Below are 20,033 nucleotides of genomic sequence, written 5' to 3'. Positions count from 1 at the left end.
AAACCAGTCAATCCTAAAGGAAATCAATCCTGAATATTCATTGGAAGGACTGATGCTGAAACTCCAATCCTTTGGCCACCTGATGCGAAGAGCTGACTCATCAGAAAAGACCCTGATGCTGGGAAAGATTGAAAGCAAGAGAAGGGGACAACAGAGGATAAGTAGGTTGGATGACATCACTGACTTGATGGACATCAGTTTAAGCAGGCTCTGGGAGATGGTGAGGGACAGGGTGGCCTGGAATGCTACATTCCATGGGGTTCACAAAGAGTCAGACATGATCCAGCGACTTAACAACAACAAGCATTTCAACATATACTGAAGGTGGAGAAGGGAATCCCAATAGAAGACACAGTGTGAGCAGAGGCCAGGGCCCATTGAGGAAGACCTCTGGAAGGACCATGAAGGAGAAACTGAACCCAAGACCTACCTGGAACTGACCCTCAGCATCTGGTTTGAGCCACAGGAAGAAAGGAAAGCCACACCTTCCCTATATGACAGACTACCCCTCCCTATTCCTACACACACACACACACACACACACACACACACACCCTACACCTTCCCTACATGACAGACTACCCCTCCCCAGGAAATCCTCTTTAAACTCTTGGAGACGAAAGCTGAGCTTCCTGGGTGGTGCCTGCCAGGCAGATGGCTGCCTCGAGACTCTGGGAGGAGTCTATATTAGGATGTACTGTGGCAGTTGTTTCCCAGGCACCTTTTGCAGCCTCCTGTTTCACTGAAAATAATTCTTTCCTTCCTGCACATCCCCAGATATTGCAAGTATGCCCGGTGTTGTCTCTATTCTAAGTCTGTGTGGATAAAGAACAGCTGAAGAGTCTCATCATTGGAAGTTCTTTGGGAGGTGAGAATTTTCTCTCCTTCTCACCTGATAGAAAATAAGGCACCCTCGGACAGGAATCTAGTCCTGGTCCTTCTCATGAGTCCAGTTAATCATCAAAAAGCAGTTAACACACACCAAGTATCTGTGAATCCTTTCTGCTGGGCAGGGATTACTGTGCCCATTTTACAGATGCAGAGACAGCCACAAGGATATGAAAATACTTGCACAAGATCACTGAAAATAGAGGTGGAGTCAAGAGTCAAACTCAAGTGTGCTGGTTCCAAGGCCTCTCCCCTGAGCCTCACTGTCTCCAGGCTATGTTCACTCAGAACTCACACTCGCAATTCAAGGCAGAACCTGCTGTGACAAGGTCAGCTTTTATTAAGGTTTTCTTCTAGTCCTAGATTCTTTATCTACCTCAAAATTAGGACTGCAACAAAGATCTCCAAGATTCCTTTCAACAATAAAATTTAACCTATTTATGATCTACTTAGAACTTGAAAATGGGCCTGGGGTGACCTATATGGTCATGTGGAGCTCATTACCTAAACCCTGGAAGGTAAGAAGGCATTACAACCAACCCCACCTTTCAGGAAAGCAGGCACAGAATGGTCATGTGGTGAGGTAATAGTTGTAGAAAAGGCATTCAGATCTCACACTTTTGCTCTACACAAGATTATTATTCAAAAGTACTGCAGCCTGAAAATTCTGAAGACTTTCAAAACCCACCAAAAAAGAGGTCAGTCTCTAGATTCAAATGAAACACCTGGGGTGGGGGAGCAGAAACATTTGTTCAAAAATCTGATCAGGAAGCTGGGTTCTTCACTGCAGTAACACCAAAGACAAGTACCACTCAGAGGTGAATGTCTTCCTCAGACCATCCTGCTTTTGGGTCTGTTGACTCTGAAACTTTTATAATCCCATCCCTAACTTTCTAGAAATTAGACCCTACTCTAAATAACAATACAGTTAAGACCTCTGGATGCTCTGCCTCCCCCACCCGCCCATCCCCTGATCTCAGACAGAAAGGCCAGATGTCAGAGCCCCCCAAGATTCCATCCTACTGTCTCCACCATCTTTCAGGTCCTCCCCGCCCCGCCTTTGTGCTCCCAGGGAAGACAGGCACTCTCCTGGACACCTCGCTATCAGTCAACTTTGTTTTCTTTGCCGTTTTTTTATTCTGTTTATCTTTGGCTGTGCTGGGTCTTCTTTGCTGCACGGGCTTTCCTCTGGCTGTGGTGAGCAGGGGCCACTCCTCACTGTCTGTTGTGGGTTTCTCATTGTGGTGGCTCCTCGTGTTGGGGAGCGCGGGCTTCAGCAGCAGTGGCAAGAAGGCTCGGCCGTCGTGGTCCCCAGGCTCTGGAGCGCAGGCTTAGCTGTTCCGCAGCACGGGGGGTCTTCCCAGACCAGGGATCGAACTGGCATCTCCTACATTGGCAGGCAGATTCTTCACCACTGACTCACCACAGAAGCTCCTCAAATTTGCTTTTGCTCTCTCTGAGGATACTCATTTATGTGATTTTAACATTTCCTTTGGAAAAAGCCCCAAACTTTAATTTCTCCGTTTCTGAAAAACAATTTTCTAAGCTATGAGTCTGTTAGACTGAAATCAAATATCACATTTAAGCTTCCTAAAAATACTACCCCAGTACAATGCCTTGGTTTTTCTCACAGGTTCATCCCCCAAGCATACACATACATTTTAGACTGTCATTTAAACACTGGAGTATATAATTTAAACGTCTTTAATAGCATCTACTAAAAGAACATTTCCATGTGATTCTTCACTTTATTTCAAAGCTATGATCCAAACTGAAGCTTTTATTGAATTTAGGACTAAATAGGTATATATATATATGGATGGCAAATACTGACAATAAAAATCAGAAAATTTAAAACACATTCAACTTGGCCGTAACACTGGCATCTTTTCCAATTTTCAGCAAACCTTCTTTTTGTCCACCTGATACACATTAGGTATGTACTAAATATCAGTTAAATGAACGTTAATACATCTTAATCTTCTAAACACACAAGTTAGAAATCTATTGTTGTAATTCTGGGCATAATCTAAATCTATTTGACCCTAACACAAATGCCACTGGAATAAACAGCAAATAACAAGCAGCTGCTGGCATTCAAAGTATATATACCTCTGTCATTTGAACTGTTTTGAAGTTGGCCTTATTTGGAAGACAAATGGTTGGCAGCTGCAAGTTCAATTACGAAGTGCTTAGTAGGAAAGCAGAGAAAGAACCAGAAGGAATCAAAGTGCTATTTCATACATTTAGCATGGAATTCCTTTCCAACAAACATCTTTCATTTCCCTGGGGGAAATTAATCACGAAATGTTCTTTGAACTCGTGAAAACTCAGGACTGTACTTTAGGAGGAAGAATCTAGTTTGAAGGCCAGGCAAAGCTGAGAGAGTAGGAGTCACTGCTTTTGCACATCTCTATTCTGCTAATTTTTTTTTAAGGAAGAGGGTGGAACATAGGAAAAGCTACCAGGCAACCAGCACAAAGACCTGGAAACACTGAATAAGTTAGTTCCTTCGTCCTTCATTTTCTCCTTTCCAGAAAAAAGGGGCAAAAATAAATAAGAGTTAAATTGGATAACCTCTAGCTACTAACAGATTTTCTGCAATGATGAAAATGTAATCTGTGCTGTCCAGTACAGTAACCACTAGCCACATGTGGCCACTGAGTCCTCCATGTGGCTAGTGTAAATTAGGAACCAATTCTTTAATTTTAATTCATTAAAATTTAAGTAGTTACATATGGCTAGAGGCTACAGTTCTGGCAAGAGTAGCTCGAAGATGACCTCTAGTATTTTATGCAATCTTTGGAGGGCTATGTGGGAAGAGCTTGAGTGTTAGAGCAAGACAGGCCTGGGTTCCAAACTTAGCTCCACCATTTACTAGTTAGGCAAACATGCAAATTCCTGAACTTCATTTTCCTTATTTGTATAACAGAGCATTAGGACCTTTCTTGCAGAATTTCAGGGCAAGTTTAAGATACTGGATGAAGCAGATCAGGAAGCTCCTCAATCAGTGGTGGTTATTTTTTCAGGTATGCTGTCCTTCAGGGATAAAGTTTTATGCCTTTTGCCTTTATCCTATCTTTTGCATTTCTTGATCTAGGACCCATACTTGATTACTCCATACCTGGGTCCTACAGATGCAGCTCCTGCTCTTCAAGAAAGCCACTTGCTCAGGAATTGTTACAGATCCTCAGCAAGGGGTGAGCCTCCAATAACCCAAGTCTTCTGTGTCTCCGGAACCGCTGATTTCCGCTTCCCTTGTGTCCCCTCCACCTCGCATGCCACCTCACGTTTCAGGAATTCACAAAACCCTTCCCCCAATTGCCTATCAAGCTGAAGCTTTGTTCAGTGCAACCAGAACACCTGTTGGTGGTTTTTTGGTACTTTCCTCGCTAACTCTCCCCTTGACTTCCCCTAATAAATATTTTATAACTTCTTTTTTATTTGTAAATGCTTCAGGACTGCCTTTTTACAAGCTGCACTTACGGCTAACCCTGCACTAATTTAGTAACCAAAATAAAATAAGGCAAAAAAAAAAAAAGGACTATGTTTTAGAAGTATTCCAGTAAAATAATATAAGTGTTGCACTCTCTATCTAAACTAATATAATGTATTATGAGCCTGGTCCAACATTCTGCTGGTCCTTCTTTTGGTGACTAGAACTTTTCTGTGGCTCCAATGTCCAAGTTTTACCAGTGGACACAAATGGATGCCTATGATAAGCAGGATGTATTTTCTACTGTTAATAATTACTGGAATGTTAAACTACCCTCTTCTTGCTTTTCTAGCATTCCACAGACTCAGAGAGAGGGAAAGAGACAGAGAAGCTGAAATAGACTAGCATTTTGGTAGGATGTTGATCTGGATTTGAGTGAGCCATTAGACAAAAGGTTTATAGTTAGCTTAGAAATCCTGCTAACTTCTGAGGGCTCCCCAACAAGGACATCCTTGAAGGATTATTTACTGAAAAAAAGATATGAAATCAAATAGGGCAAATAATTTCAACTCGGAACTCTCAAATGTGGTGAGGTCTAATCTAATTTTAAAAAAAGTAACCTGGAAATTTAAGTTCTAACTCAAAAAAGAAACATAACGAACCTGGATCCAGTCAACATATAAGTACAACAATGTGACTGATTAGTCATGTCTTCTCCTTACAACTCCCCAAATTTCAAGATTTAACCAGAATCTGGAACCTATGCAGATCATTCACTCAACTCAGTTGTTCTACTTTGTCTGAAAAGTAAATGTGCTTAAGAGCATCTGAAATTCTGGACCTTTCTTGGGTAACAGTTTGAACTCAAAATAGGTCAATTCTAGAAAGGCATTCATTTCACAGGGACTTCTGTCTGTGGTTATTCTGAAAACCACTGCTTTAAAAACTGACATTATGAAGCTTAAAAATAGGCCCTCCTACTAAGGATCCTAGACAAAAATAAAATATCCTTTCCTCCCTCCATTTCCTCATTCCCTTTTTCCTCAAACACCTTAGGTGAGTGGTGATACAGAGAGATACCCTTTTCCAGAGTTTCAGATTGTTACCTGAAAAGAGGTTTATAAAAATTTTTAAGAAGACTGGGTAAAATTACCAAAAATTCAGTTTTGGGTAAACTTAGAAATTGTTCAGACCAAGTACGTGTACCAAATGAAAATATGTCTGAGTTGGGATAAAATTTCAGGTACCTTCTTTAACTCCAGCTGTATGAACTCCTTCCCCTCTCTCGGGTCTGATTTCCTTATACTGCAAGAGGCGGCACAGGGCTAGAAGATCTGTAAGGACCCTGCCAGCCCTAACAAGAGCTGCTTCTATAAAGCTGGACAGCTGCTTCCTATTTTCACAACTCTTTGGAAAGAGCAGAAAAGCCCCTAGCCCCGAAGGTTCCTGGGAAGCCTCATTAGTTTCAAATGTTCCCCTGGGACACAAGAACTGCTATTGAGAGCAAAGCAAGTTGAGATGGCTATAAAATAGAAATGGTGTTGAGAGGGAAAAATTAAGTTACGTTTTGCAGATGACACTAATAAATCTAGAAATACTGATAGTCAATCAAAAGTTACTAGATATAATAAAAGAATTTAACAAAGTTTCAGGATATAAACAATTCAAACAAATCACAGTCAAGATGGAATACACAAATTAAAAAATGTTCTATCACAACAGCATCAAAATGTTAGGTATTTGAATATTAACTCAGGACACAAGAGAATTATTCAAAAGAAACTATAACACCATAATAGAAAAAGAGGGGGAGACATTAATAAATGGAAATATACACCATGACAATTTTTAAAGCTTTCTTTAACCCTACCCAATTTAAGAAAGAAAAAAAAAACTCAAATGTAAAAGTTAAAAAGAAATTTTAGAAATAGATTTAAAAAATACCATAAAGACCACATAAAATAAACTTGAAAATACAAGAGATAAAAATCCTATTTAATAAACTCCATGAAGATATTAGACCTCATTGTGTAGAAAAATTAGCATAGACCCATACCTCACCCCAAACACATTAATTCCAGATGGGACCATATAAGGGAGAGAAAAGGCTAGAAGAAAATGAAGCCACATACTCCTGCTAGTTATGAAATAATGCTTCATGTATGAATACTAAAGAAAAGTAGGTTGTACCATACAAAAGACATGCTTTGGAAAATGAAAGATATATGTATTTTTTTCCTAAGTAATATAAAAGGGAAACATCACAATGGGATGATGTAGTAGCCACATAATTTATAAAACTGAAAAGATACAAAGCACACTGACCTATTGCTTCAACAAACCAAAAGACAATAGTCTACTGGCTAATAAAAGACACAAACTATCAAAAAATAAATAAAATACAAAGCACATCAAAGCTATTTAGACGTATCTATTAAAAAATGGTCTAAGAAGAAAAAAGTTCGCATGAAACTTTTCAAAGTGTTCGGTTGGTACCACAAAACCTTCCCACCTACCTCTCCGGCTTCATCTCCTGTGACCTGCAGCTATGCATCCAGCACACTGAACTAGCTGCCTGCCCCTCTACACATCCCAAGCTTTCCCACTTACGTGAGGCTGCTCATCCTGAGCTCTCTTCCTGCCAGGCCCCCTCCCTCCCCCACTCCCATGGAAATCCTAGCCATCCTTCAAGACCCAGCTCAAGTGTCATCTCCTCTGTGAAGGCCCTCCCAATCTGCCCCCCTGGATGTGAGTCCTTCCTCCTCTCAATGAGCATCGACAGTACTTTCTTTGTACCTCTTTCTCCCGGGGCATTTCTCTTACTCTAAAGCCATCTGTTTCCTCCTCCTTGTGAACTCGCAACCTCTCCATACATGAGATTTTTTTTTCATACATGAGATTTTAAGATTCTTGGAGGCAAAAACAATCATACTCACCTATCTACACCATCCAGCAGAGCAAATTACATTCAAAATGCACTCATTAAAGATTAGTTTAGACTGAAAATAATCCCATTTCAAAAATACAGCCTGGCAAACAAAGCAAAGCAGACTGAGAAGGAGCCCTATTAAACTATCAAAAAAAAAAAATCACCAAACTTCAAAAAAAGAAAAAAAAACCCAACTTCCTAAAGCTTGAGGAACCAGTTGAAACATACATTGTAAATTGGTTCTGTCTTTTTATGGAACATATTCAGTAATACATAACAAAATGGGCAACATGGTTCATTGCCTCTGATTTGCTGTATGAATTAATTTAAAAGAACAAATTATTTCAAAATACTCCTAAGAGTATCAGTAAATAATAAAATTTTGGAAGCCATCTAAATAATCAACAAAGTGTCATTTGTGAAGCCAGGTCCTATCAAATTCTACTCTTTAGCCAAAAATAAATGACAAGCATGATAATTATGTCTATGAGTAAAAATGGGGTAGGAAGGGAGCCCATCAACTGATCACAGTTATCTATGTATGTATATAATGGAATAACCAAAAGTTAAACTGGAAAATTTAATGTCTGCAGGTTCTTTCCTTAAAAAGGTACTGATACATTCAATTTTCTTTTAAAGTTGAACTTGAGCAAGCAAATATTCAAAAAAGAGTTGGGTTCGGGGGGAAGAAATCACTATTTGATTTTTCTTCAACCCCCAAGCAACATCATCTTATCTGACTCCCTTGCTGACATCAAAGCAGGATACCCCTGGGAGCTGCACCATGAAATCAGAGGCAGGATCAGCATTTTTAGCAGTAGGCCCTGCACCAGGATTCAGAGAACATCTGCTCTTTTAAAAATAAAAATGCAATTCATTCTGGAATGTGTTAATTTAGCAAACAGGTATGTGAGCCTTCAAAGAGCTCTCCTGGGCTTTCAGACAAAAGAGACAGGACACAGGACATGAAGTAAAAACATAATCAAGTGGCAGAAAGAGACTAGGATGATTTTTTCAAAACTGGCAGCTTCTAGAAGGGACTAAGAGAAACAAAATTGAGACTCTAAGCTTTCTTCTCAAGCTCACCTCATCTTCTTCCCAGTCTGTGGGTTCTCCAGGTTTTCTCAATATGTTGGAAAGATTCTCCATTGCTTGACTTGTGCTTCCTATGGATGTGGTAAAAACAATTACCAATTCATACCAAAGGAAGTTTGCAAGGAAGAGTTTTTTGTTGTTGTTGGTTAGTTTGTTTAAATGTTATTCTGGTTTTGTCCAATTTACTGATAATGATTTACTATATTAAGAGAATGGAGTGATGTAGACCCAGGGGTCCAAAAAGGCATGGTCCCAAATAATCAAATTAATGGAGAAAAAAAAGACACAAGGAACATTTAGTGAATAAGAAAGCATTTAACTTCAAAATGATACAGAATTTAATGTGATGTTTATTATATAATATAGGCCAGATGGTACAATGGTAAAGAATTCGTCTGCAATGCAGCAGATGCAGGAGACTCGGGTTTGATCCCTGGGTCAGGGAAGAACCCCTGGAGGAGGAAATAGCAACCCACTTCACTATTCTTGCCTGGAAAAAATCCCATGGACAGAGAAGCCTGGCGGGCTACAATCTATGAGGCCTAAAAGAGTAGGACATGACTGAGCAACGAAGTACACACACAAACACACAGGCCAGAGTACAAAGCGGAAGAGAGAAAATGTGAGTTAATGTTAAAAAGGATGTAGCATTTAGGATGAATTTTAATCTCTGGGTACTTTTAAAATTTTTATTATTAATTTAAGAAATATGGAAAGAAGGGAAGAGTCAAACTCATACACTAACCAACTAAACAACTGTGAACAATTTTGCCCCATTTGCTTTATCTACTATGAGAGTGCAACTTTTTTCCTGAACAATTTCAAAGTTTTACTCATCAACTATGAACAACAGTCTCCTACATAATCATACCACTATTACATCTAAAAAATTAACCATAATTCTCTATTTAAACTTCCCGAGTTGTTCCAAGAAATCGTTTTTACAGCTATTACATTTTTTGATTCAGTACCCAACCAAGGTTCATGCATTACATTTGATTGGCATGTCTCCTTAGTCTCTTATTCTCAAATAACACCTTCCCTTACTTTTCCCGCATGACACTGACTTCTTAAAGGGACTGGGTCAGTTGTCTTAGAGAATGCTCCACATCCTGAGTTTGTTTGTTTCCTCCTGGTGTCATTTCACTTGTTTCTCTGTCCCTGTATTTGCTGTAAACAGGAAGTCAGATCTCAAGGCTTGATTAGATGCAGTTTTGGGTTAGACTTCGAAGAACAGGCAGCATATAAAATGTAAAAATTAACATGAGTTGCCAATATTTGCAATTTGGTATTAAGAAAAAAAGGTAACAGTCAATTGAGAAGGAAGAAAGCAAAGCCAGCACCTCTAATTACACTTCCCATGTAGACAGCTTCCAACAATCATGAAGAACTTTTATAACGTTATTTTGGATGACGCTCACCTGCCCTCCTTCCCTCACAGGTTTGTTATATTATCATCCTTACTTTACTAATGAAGGAAACTGAGACTCGGTGAAGTTAAATAACATGCAAAAAAAAATATTTTTAATAAATAAATGACATGCCAAAGATCAACAATATAGAAGTAGCAAAACTAAGTCTCAAACTCGAGTCCTAGAATAGCATGGAGTTACTCAGAAAAGGCTACATGGGAAATGAACTCTTGAAAGATATGAGCATTCATTCATTTCAGGCCCTGCACTAGATGTAGGGGAAATATCAGTACACAAGATAGTCATGGTTCCTTTCCTCATAGTTATAGGTCCTCCCCTCACCTAAAGTGTGGTGGCAAATACAAGACAAAAATAAAATCACACAGGAAATTGGAGGAGGGCATTCCAGACAAAGGAAACCATGTGAGCAAGACCAGACAGAGGTAAAAAGCAGGGGCAATGGGAGGACAATAAAGGGATCAGCCAGAGAAAAATCAAGCTAGAGATGGGAAGCTCTATGGAAGTTTTCAAAGCTCTCCCTGTTTTCAAAGATGCATAAATAAGTGAAAGTAGAATGCTGTACATGTTTATGTTCAAACAAGCACCTTACACATCTCCTTGCCCCAGGCTAAGTCATCTTTATGAACCTTCTGCTCTTTCTGTGTCTGCTGCAACAACAGCAGATACATTCTTCCCAGGACACAGGATTCAACTGGCCCTACTTTTTACCTGAAGCTGTTCTCAAAAGACTGCACCAGAATTAGTTACTGCAGCAACAAACCTGTAGAAGCACCTAAGTTCAGAACTACAAAGTCAATTAAAACCACTTCAAAAGCTTCTAGTTGTCATAATGCACATCCCAGGTAAAGTTTTAAGTGAAAGTCGCTCAGTCGTGTCCAACTCTTTGCGACCCCACGGACTATAGAGTCCATGGAATTCTCCAGTCCAGAATACTGGGGTGGGTAGCCATTCCCTTCTCCATGAGATCTTCCCAACCCACAGATCAAATCCAGGTCTCCTGCATAGCAGGTGAATTCTTTACCAGCTGAGCCACAAGTGAAGCCCAAGAATACTGCAGTGGGTAGCCTATCCCTTCTCCAGGGGATCTTCCTGACCCGGAATCCAACCAGATCTCCTGCACTGCAGGTGGATTCTTTACCAACTGAGCCGTCAGGGAAGCGCCTAAGGCCGTAAGAGATTCCCCAAAAGCACAACAACCTGTTTCAACCTCTCTGCCCTCTTTCTTAAGGGCCTCCACACTAACAGATGTGTGTTCCTACAAACCTGCAGAAAGTGCTGATGCAAATGAAAAAACTGTGGATGCCACCAAGGCCAAGCAACGGCCCTTGTTTCTTTAGCACCTAGTGGCCTTCAAAGCACTTCCGTATGTGTTATCTTGTTTAATCTTCATGATACTCCTTCAAGGTAAGAACGGTTCAATCATTCAGTCAACAGCTATCTACTGAGTGTCTGCTATGGGCCAGACACTGATCTACTCACTGAACAAGGAACAAACCAACCCCCCACCTTCATGAAGCATACATTTTAGGGCAGGGGGAGGTGGAGATAAGTATTTATAGACAATGCAACACTAATTAGTGGTTAAGTGCTGCAAAGAAAAGTACAGCAAATAAGGGAGTCACGCAGGACAGGGAGTGCTACAAATAGAGTGATCCAAGATGGCCTGTGTGAAGAAACATTTGAGCAGAGGTCCAAAGGAAGTGAGGAAGCAAGTCATGTGGGTATTTGGCAGCAGAGAATTCCAGGCAGAGAGAACAGCAAAAGTTCTGAGATCAGAATGCACCCAACCAACTGTGGAACAGCAAAGAGAACAGCATGGCTGGAGAGCAAGAGTGAAGGGGCCCATGGGGAAAACTACGAACCTGATCAGACAGGGCCTTGTAGGCCACTAAGACCAAGATTTTACGAACCATTCTCATCCTCACTCTACAGATAAGGAAACTGAAAGTCAGAAAGTACAAACAACTTGCCTAAGGTAAAAGAAAAAGTGAGGTCTTGGGGAGCACCCTGCATTGCAACTTCGAACTCTACTCAGGGCGCAAGCTTCTCCTTGTGGGAGTTAAAAGCACTCTTTAAAACACAAAGAAAGAACAGACTCTGTATGAATTCAGTTCCCCTAGGCCACGAAATTTTTGCACCTTGTTTTATGTCCCTGGATATGTTTCAATGTCTCCTAGTTTATAGTCTATGGGAACTTGAATAGATTTTGTATCCTACTGTTACGTGATCTCTGTGAATCTTAATTATGCTGAATTGGTTCATGGGGCCTTTCAGATCCACTATATCCTTCTACTTTTCTGCATATTCATTCTATTAATTTTTGAGAGTTTGACATTGAAACTCCAACTAAAAATCTTAATTTATCTACTTAAAAAAATAATTGTAATATAGAGTGGAACTATATGTAACTTGTTCTGTATTTTCCAAGTCTCTTGTGTGTTTTCATACTCTCACAATTTCAAAAATAAAAAGGAAACAGAAAAAAAAATAAAGTACAAAGAAAGATTAGGTGAGTGCCTTATCACGGAAGGAGAGGCAAAGTACCCTCAGACTCAGCAATCCCATTTCTGAGTATATTCCATAGGGAACTCTTACAAGAGTCCAAAAGGAGGTGCAAATTTAAGGACAGTGATGGCTTCACTGTTTGAAGCAGCAAGGGGTTAGAAACAACAAAACTCTTATTCTAGGGGAATAATAAGTAGAATGTGGTACATGCACATGATTGATTGCTCTGCAACCAAGAGAAATAATTAACTAGATACACATATAACACTATGAACAGAGCTCAGAAATACAGTACTTGTTTGAAAAAGAAAAAACCTGAAATAAAGTTAAGGGTGGTCTTTGCTTCTGTTCAAATATTGCTGATTCTTCTCCTTCCAAGAAGGCCCCTGTCCCCTTTGAAGGTCACCATAGCCATGTGTTCTGCTTTACAAAAATGGGAGCAAAAGTGACACTTCTGAGCAGAAACTTTAAAAGCCAGCATGTGGTTCTCAAGATTCCCTTCTCATTAAGCATATTTCAGACATGGTGCCTCCGTCAGCCTGAGTCACTGATTGGAATCCAATCAGAAGAGCCTCCCATTGACCTGAAAGCATGTTAAACTACTGAGATTTTCTAGTCTATCCCAACTGATGCAGATTTATAGCACAATAGGATTTTTATTTTATTATTTTTTTTTACAATAGGATTTTTAATAAAAAATGAAAATATTTAAAGTGCACAACATGATGATTCACTATATACACATAGTGAAATGCTTATTTCAGTCACGCTAATTAACATACACATCTCCTCACACCTTTACCATTTGGGGTGTGTGTGTGTGACAAGAGCACCTGAAATCTACTCCCCCAGCAAATGTCCAGTATTCAACACAGTATTATTAACTATAGTCATCATGCTAAGCATTAGATCTCTAGACTTATTCACCCTATTAACTACAACTTTGTATACTTTGACAAATATCCTCCCATTTCCCCCACCTCCCCACCCCAGGTAACCACCTGTCTATCTACTCTATGCTTCCATGTATTCCATTTTTTTAGATTCCACATAAAATCTGAGATCATGCAGTATTTTTCTTTCTTTGTCTAGCTCATTTCATTTAGCATACTGTCCTCCAGGTCCATCCATGGTGCTGCAAATGGCAGGATTTCCTTCTCTTTCAAGGCTAAATAATAGCACAATAGTATACAGCACCCTAAGCACACACTGTGGAAAATTTTGAAAGAGATGGGAATACCAGACCACTTGACCTGTCTCTTGAGAAACCTGTATGCAGGTAAGAAAGCAACAGTTAGAACTGGACATGGAACAACAATAGGAAAAGGAGTACGTCAAGGCTGTATATTGTCACCCTGCTTATTTAACTTATATGCAGAGTACATCATGAGAAACGCTGGGCTGGAAGAAGCACAAGCTGGAATCAAGATTGCCGGGAGAAATATCAATAATCTCAGATATGCAGATGACACCACCCTTATGGCAGAGAGTGAAGAGGAACTAAAAAGCCTCTTGATGAAAGTGAAAGAGGAGAGTGGAAAAGTTGGCTTAAAGCTTAACATTCAGAAAACTAAGATCATGGCATCTTGTCCCATCACCTCATGGGAAACAGATGGGGAGACAGTGGAAACAGTGTCAGACTTTATTTTTTGCGGATCCAAAATCACTGCAGATGGTGACTGCAGCCATGAAATTAAAAGACACTTTCTCCTTGGAAGGAAAGTTATGACCAACCTAGATAGCATATTAAAAAGCAGAGACATTACTTTGCCAACAAAGGTCCGTCTGGTCAAGGCTATGGTTTTTCCAATGGTCATGTATGGATGTGAGAGTTAGACTGTGAAGAAAGCTGAGCACCGAAAAATTGATGCTTTTGAACTGTGGTGTTGGAGAAGACTCTTGAGAGTCCCTTGGACTGCAAGGAGATCCAACCAGTCCATCCTGAAGGAGATCAGTCCTGGGTGTTCATTGGAAGGACTGATGCTCAAGCTGAAACTCCAGTACTTTGGCCATCTCATGCGAAGAGTTGACTCATTGGAAAAGACCCTGATGCTGGGAGGGATTGGGGGCAGGAGAAGGGGACGACAGAGGATGAGATGGCTGGATGGCATCACCGACTCGATGGGCATGAGTTTGAGTCAATTCCGGGAGTTGGTGATGGACAGGGAGGCCTGCCATGCTGCGATTCATGGGGTCACAAAGAGTCGGACACGACTGAGCGACTGAATTGAACTGGACTGAACTGAAGCACACAAAAGAACACTATCTACCTCCCAAAAGCACACATATACCCAACGAATAGATAGAATTATAAGACCAAATGTTAAATATCTAGAGTGGGTGAGATGGTGTCTTGGGGAGAGAAGAAAGTGGGGAGGAGGGAATGAAAGTAAAGGGGGAAATAACAAAAAAAAAAAATGAAAAGCTATTAAAAGACTTGATAGACTGTGCAAATATTAGAAATTTCACTAATTCACTCCACAAACATTTGTGCACTTATTACTTGCCAGGTACCATTCCAGGCACTATTTATTCAACAGCAAATCAAAAACGGGCAGTCCAATCTTATAGTTTATAAGGTGTACAGAAGGCAGAAATATTTAAAATACCCCAGTAAAAGATTATGGACAGTGAATGAGTGTCATTAAAAAAGTCAGGTGACATGAGAAGGAGGGACCCACTTTAGATTAGGTGGTCTGTGAACATCTCTGAGGAAGTGACATTTACTCAGGTGACGACTGCTTCCTTCGCAGCTAGGGAAGAGAAAGGGAGTATTCATGTCAGGCAAACGGAACAGCATGTGCAAGGGCCTGGAGGGAGTATGGGCCATCCCATGGAGGAAGTGAAAGAAGACCAGTGTAACGGAAGAAAGGAGCAGCAGGAAATGTGGTTAAAGAGATGGGGTGGGGAAGACTCACAGCCCGATATAAAGAGTTTGGATTTTATTTTATTCTAACTGCAAAGAAACTATGAAAACTTTTTTTTTGGCGGGGGGCGGTGCTCAGTTGTGAGGTTTATGGGATCTTAGTTCCCTGAGGAGGGATTGAACCCAGTTCCTCAGAAAGGGAAACAGGAAGTCCTAATCACTGGACCACTAGGGAATTCCCAGTGAAAATATTTTAAACAGGGAAATGACATGATCTTGTTTCCAACTTATTTCACTCTAACATTTAGCACCCTTGCAATATGCTCACATATTTTTGCAAACTTGCAAAAGAAATATTTTTGCAGTCTTTTTCTTCAAGGACCCCCAGAAGCTGCACAGAATTCAGGTCCCATGTAACACAACTTTGCCTGAATGGGGTAAGTGCAACATTAGAGAGCATTCCCAAGTGCCAGGGAGTCACACAGAAACAACCCTGCCAACTTAGTGCCAAGAGTTCTTTAATGTCAATGGACTTTTCTCTTTAGTTTACACTTTAGATAATGTGCCAAATCATGCCCTGATCTACTGAGAGAAACATGAGTACATCAGCTTTGCTTGAAAAAGGGGAAAGATGTATTAATAGATGTGTACAGCTTTCCCCCCATGAGAGGCAGGAAATGTAGGGGAACAGTCCCTGTTTGTCTCAGGCAGCCTACACAAAGATGCCTCCTATTGTAACACAGCAATGAGTCATGGAAGTAGATGCAGATGGCACAGAAAACTGAGTAAGGGAGAGTCAGTTATCCAGAAGCTAAGGCACCTTATTTATCTACCACCATGACTGGAAATTACCTTCAAGTTTCCCTTGGCATTCTCTACCCAGTAACAAAGGTACCAGCAGCTAACACTGGCGGAAGATTTACTACTATTAGCTCATTTAGTCTTCACAACTCTAAACAGATCTACCATTAGACCCATTTTCACAGACGAAAAAACTAAACCTAAGCCCTGGAGAGACCTGACCCAGATCACAAAACCACAAACTTAGCCTGACTCCAGAGTCCAACCTTTTACCCACTGCTTAGAATCTTCCAGTCCCACCAAATATATCTGCCACCAACTCCAGGATAGTTTTTTTTCTTTGTTTCTTCCCTCTCCCCTTTGTAAGAACACAGTCACAGTTGTAAGAACTTTGTAAGTCCTTTGTAAGTTCTCACAGTCACTTTGTAAGAACACTGGGGTCACAATTAACAACAGAATGACTACAGGTAATTTCACTCACTGCTGCTGCTTAGTCGCTTCAGTTGAGTCTAACTCTGAGACCCCATGGACTATAGCCCTCCAGGCTCCTCTGTCCATGGGATTCCCAGGCAAGAATACTGGAGTGAGCTGCCTTGCCCTCCTCCAGAGGATATTCCCGACCCAAGGGATCGAACCTGCATCTCTTTGGTCTCCTGCATTGGCAGGTGGGTTCTTTACCATTAGTGCCACTTGGGAAGCTCCACTTTCACTCACTACCTTCTTCCAAAACCAATGGGAGCACGATGGTCAGGACACAACAGTCAGTCAGAGTCCACTGTGGTCAAAACTTGTCCTGTCCCACCCTGCTCTGGTGGGGGTTGGGGGGTGACTTCAGTCTATTTCAAGGGGATAAAATTCTGTACACTAAACTTGCATCAATGTTTTTAGAGTTATCCACCAACCTGGACAAGTTAATATCATGCAAAATGGACACTTCAGTATCAAAACAAGTTTGTCTGAGGAATGTGGTTGAGCTCACATCACAGGTCTGTCCACCACTGCCTTGTGATCATTACAGGGATGGACAGAGCCACCAAGCCAACAGGTCCCCAGGCTACTAAAATTGAGAAGAGACAAACAAAGGTTACAGAAATCACCACAGGGCAGTAGGTCGAGGCCTAATCTGTTCTTTTCATCAGCTGGTTTCCTAAAGTTCTCAGGGGTGCAGGTAAGAGATTAAGAACTCTTTTTTTTTTTTTTATTAAGAACTCTTATTAATCTTTTCTGTTCACTTCTCCAGCTCGCCAGATCTTTCTCCTTCACACAGTCCTGTCCCTTACCTAGGATGCAAAAGAGTTGTGGGAACTCAGAAACATCCATGAAACAGACTCATCACTGTTTAAAGAAGTAAACTGCTGGTTTGTGATGAACACTGGAAGTTGCAGAGATGGAGCACCTCGTGTGTGATTTCCAAGAACATGGTGTTACGTCTCAGGTCCAAAATTGGGCTCATGGTCAATTAAAGCAGCCCAGGAGAGACACGGATGAGATCTGGTGAATGAATGAAAAGTCAGATGAAGAAAAGAAAAGCAGCTCCCTTCAAAACAAGAGTCTCCAGGAATAAGGCCAAGGAATGGGAGCCCCCAAAGTCGACAAGTAAAAAGCCTTGGGGGTGTTGGTGTACACACGCCCTCGCTGGCCAGGCAGCGGCCGCGACTAGCCACTCCCAGCCCACAGGTGTCAAGCACGAAGGTGAGGACTGCTCGCCGGTCCCAACTCCACATTCTACACCCTGAGTTGATCTCAAGACGCAGACGCGATATTAATTTTTCCAAAACATCGGCTCCCTTCTCCCAGTTACACACCAGAATCCCAGAGAATCTAGGAGAAACAGCTGGGGAGAGGTGGGCGATGAACCAGCTTTTATTTTTTAGGGAGAGGGAAAATGACCAGAGGTCAGGGATGACTGAAAGGGTCGGTAAAGGGGTGGGGATGTGGCATCGCTACTCGGGTGCACCAACTGGTCTGAGTCAGGAGCACAATCAGTGCTTAGTCACCGATACCTCGGCGGCCGGGAGTTCCTCGCGCCCGGCGGCCCGAGACGTACGTGATGACCCGAGCAGAGCCCCGCGCGAGGCGCACACCCGACTCGGCTTCTGCACCCCGGCCCGCCCCCGACCCCAAGACTTACTCCGCCGAGCTGGTCCCGTTAACCGCGGAGCCGTCCGGGGCCGGGTTCAGCTGGATGGGCGTCGGCTTCTTCTTGGGCATTTTGGACCCAGGAAAGGCGCTCCCAACTCCGAGGGCGGCCCCTCTAGCTTCCTCCCTCTGAGCTGCCCCGCGCCGGCCTCGCGGGGCCAAGTCAGGGCCGCAAGCCCGGACGCTGCCTTCGGGGGGCGCGCCCTGCGCGGTCCCGTCAGGGCCAAAGAGCCAGTGGCCGTCTGGGGGAACCCCCGGCCCACTTGCTCAATGCACAGGGAACCGAAGGGTTTCCCCGCCGGCGCAGCTCAGCAGCCCGGGATTCCCTCCCGCTCTCCCTCAGTCAACCGGTCCCCCGGCGCGCGCACCACAACGCTGCTCCAGCCACAGCCCGGGAAAGTGCGCCGCCGCCACTGCCGCGTTCCAAGCGGCTCAGCGCAGCAGTCCCAGAGAGGGACTGGAGGGCGGGGGAGGGCTGGGGGGAGGGCTGGGGACAGGGGAAGCCTCGCCCCCCCCAATTCCAGGAGGCTGCGTTTTCCACACGCCCACCTGGGCCCGCCCCCATTGCCCCTCACAGCCAATGAGAGAACGCCTCGGCGGCAGATGACGCGGAAATACGTCACGGGGCGCGGCGCGCGGCCCTGGGGGCGGGGTCTGTCCCTGGCTCCACAGCGCCCTCTGCCGCCTAGGGACTCCCAGGTGGACCTACCGGGAAAGGAGGTCTTGCATCCTTGGCTCCCATAGCTAGTCGAGGTGAGCTTGATCTGGTAGGTCGCCACGCGGTCTCCTCCTCTACGGTGACTGTAGCCCCAGGGCCGAGTCACAGTGGTAGAGCTAAAGTAATAAAATGAATAAATGTTTCTAGAGGCAGCGTTGGGGAATAGACGACTTGTCAAGAGACTCCTGTGTAGCAAATTGGCGAGTAGAAAGTTACATGCAAAGCGGTAATACACACTAGTAGCCTGCTGACAAGGGTACCGGGAAATGAGTATTCAGTGCGCGTGAGACTTTTTTTGTTTGTTTTGTAAATAAGTTTATTTGTATCATTTTTTAGATTGCACATATAAATCATATTTGTCTTTCTCTGTTTGACTTACTTGCTGCTGCTAAGTCACTTAAATAGTGTCCAACTCTGTGCGGCACCATAAACGGCAGCCCACCAGGCTCCGCCGTCCCTGGGATTCTCCAGGCAAGAACCCTGGAGTGGGTTGCCATCTCCTTCTCCACGCATGAGACTTTAAATTGGGGTGTTTCTGAGAGCAGATTGGGAATATATTTTAAAAACCTTTTGAAAAAACTCCTTTCAACCAATAATTCCAGTTCTCTAAAACTTGAAGAAGAAAAATGTGAATAAAGAGCTTAATAAGATGAAGATGATTTGTATGATTCAAAATACACATTCAGTTCACCTCTTCAGTCCTAAAGCATTAGATGTGCAAAACAATGTAAGCATCTACACCCAGTGGTCCAGAGCAGCCTGTCAGCACCTAGCCATTTATAATATGTAAAGGATAAAGTTTCCTTTTCATTTTTTAGCCATTCATGCTGTTTGAATTTTTTATTATGTATATAATTTATTCAATTTAAAACATATTTTATAAATTGTTTAAAGATTAACACGAGAATGTAAAATTGTGCAGATATTTTGGAAAACAGTCTGCCAGTTCTTCAGTTAAATATAGTTAGCATATGACCCAGCAGTTCCTATGTGCAGCAGTTCCTATGACACAGCACTCCTATGTGCTCAAGAGAAGTGAAAACATAATATCCATACAAAACTTGTACACAAATTTTCATGCAAATTTATGGCAGCATTATTCATAATAGTCAAAAAATGGAGACAACCCAAATGTCCATCAACAGATAAACAAAATGTGGCACATCCATGCAATGGAATGTAACTTGCCCATAAAAAGGAATGAAATGCTGATCTGTGCTATA

At 42.2% G+C, this 20,033-nt stretch overlaps 1 protein-coding gene across 1 annotated transcript in view; it reads right to left on the bottom strand.

Moving 5' to 3' along the window:
* The window catches only part of MAP2K1 (mitogen-activated protein kinase kinase 1), a 76,759-nt gene extending 58,172 nt beyond the window's left edge, over positions 1 to 18,587 (bottom strand). The window contains exon 1 of the mRNA XM_020876854.2: positions 18,085 to 18,587. Coding sequence (XP_020732513.1) covers positions 18,085 to 18,164 — 80 coding nt within the window. The 5' untranslated portion in view covers positions 18,165 to 18,587. The remainder of the gene's footprint in view (positions 1 to 18,084) is intronic.
* Positions 18,588 to 20,033: the final 1,446 nt, after the last annotated feature.

The sequence above is a fragment of the Odocoileus virginianus genome, chromosome 6 (genome assembly GCF_023699985.2).
Source record: "Odocoileus virginianus isolate 20LAN1187 ecotype Illinois chromosome 6, Ovbor_1.2, whole genome shotgun sequence".
Lineage (NCBI taxonomy): Eukaryota > Metazoa > Chordata > Mammalia > Artiodactyla > Cervidae > Odocoileus > Odocoileus virginianus.
The sequence above is the reverse complement of the archived record's forward strand: the minus strand, read 5'-3'. Positions and strand labels throughout refer to the sequence as shown.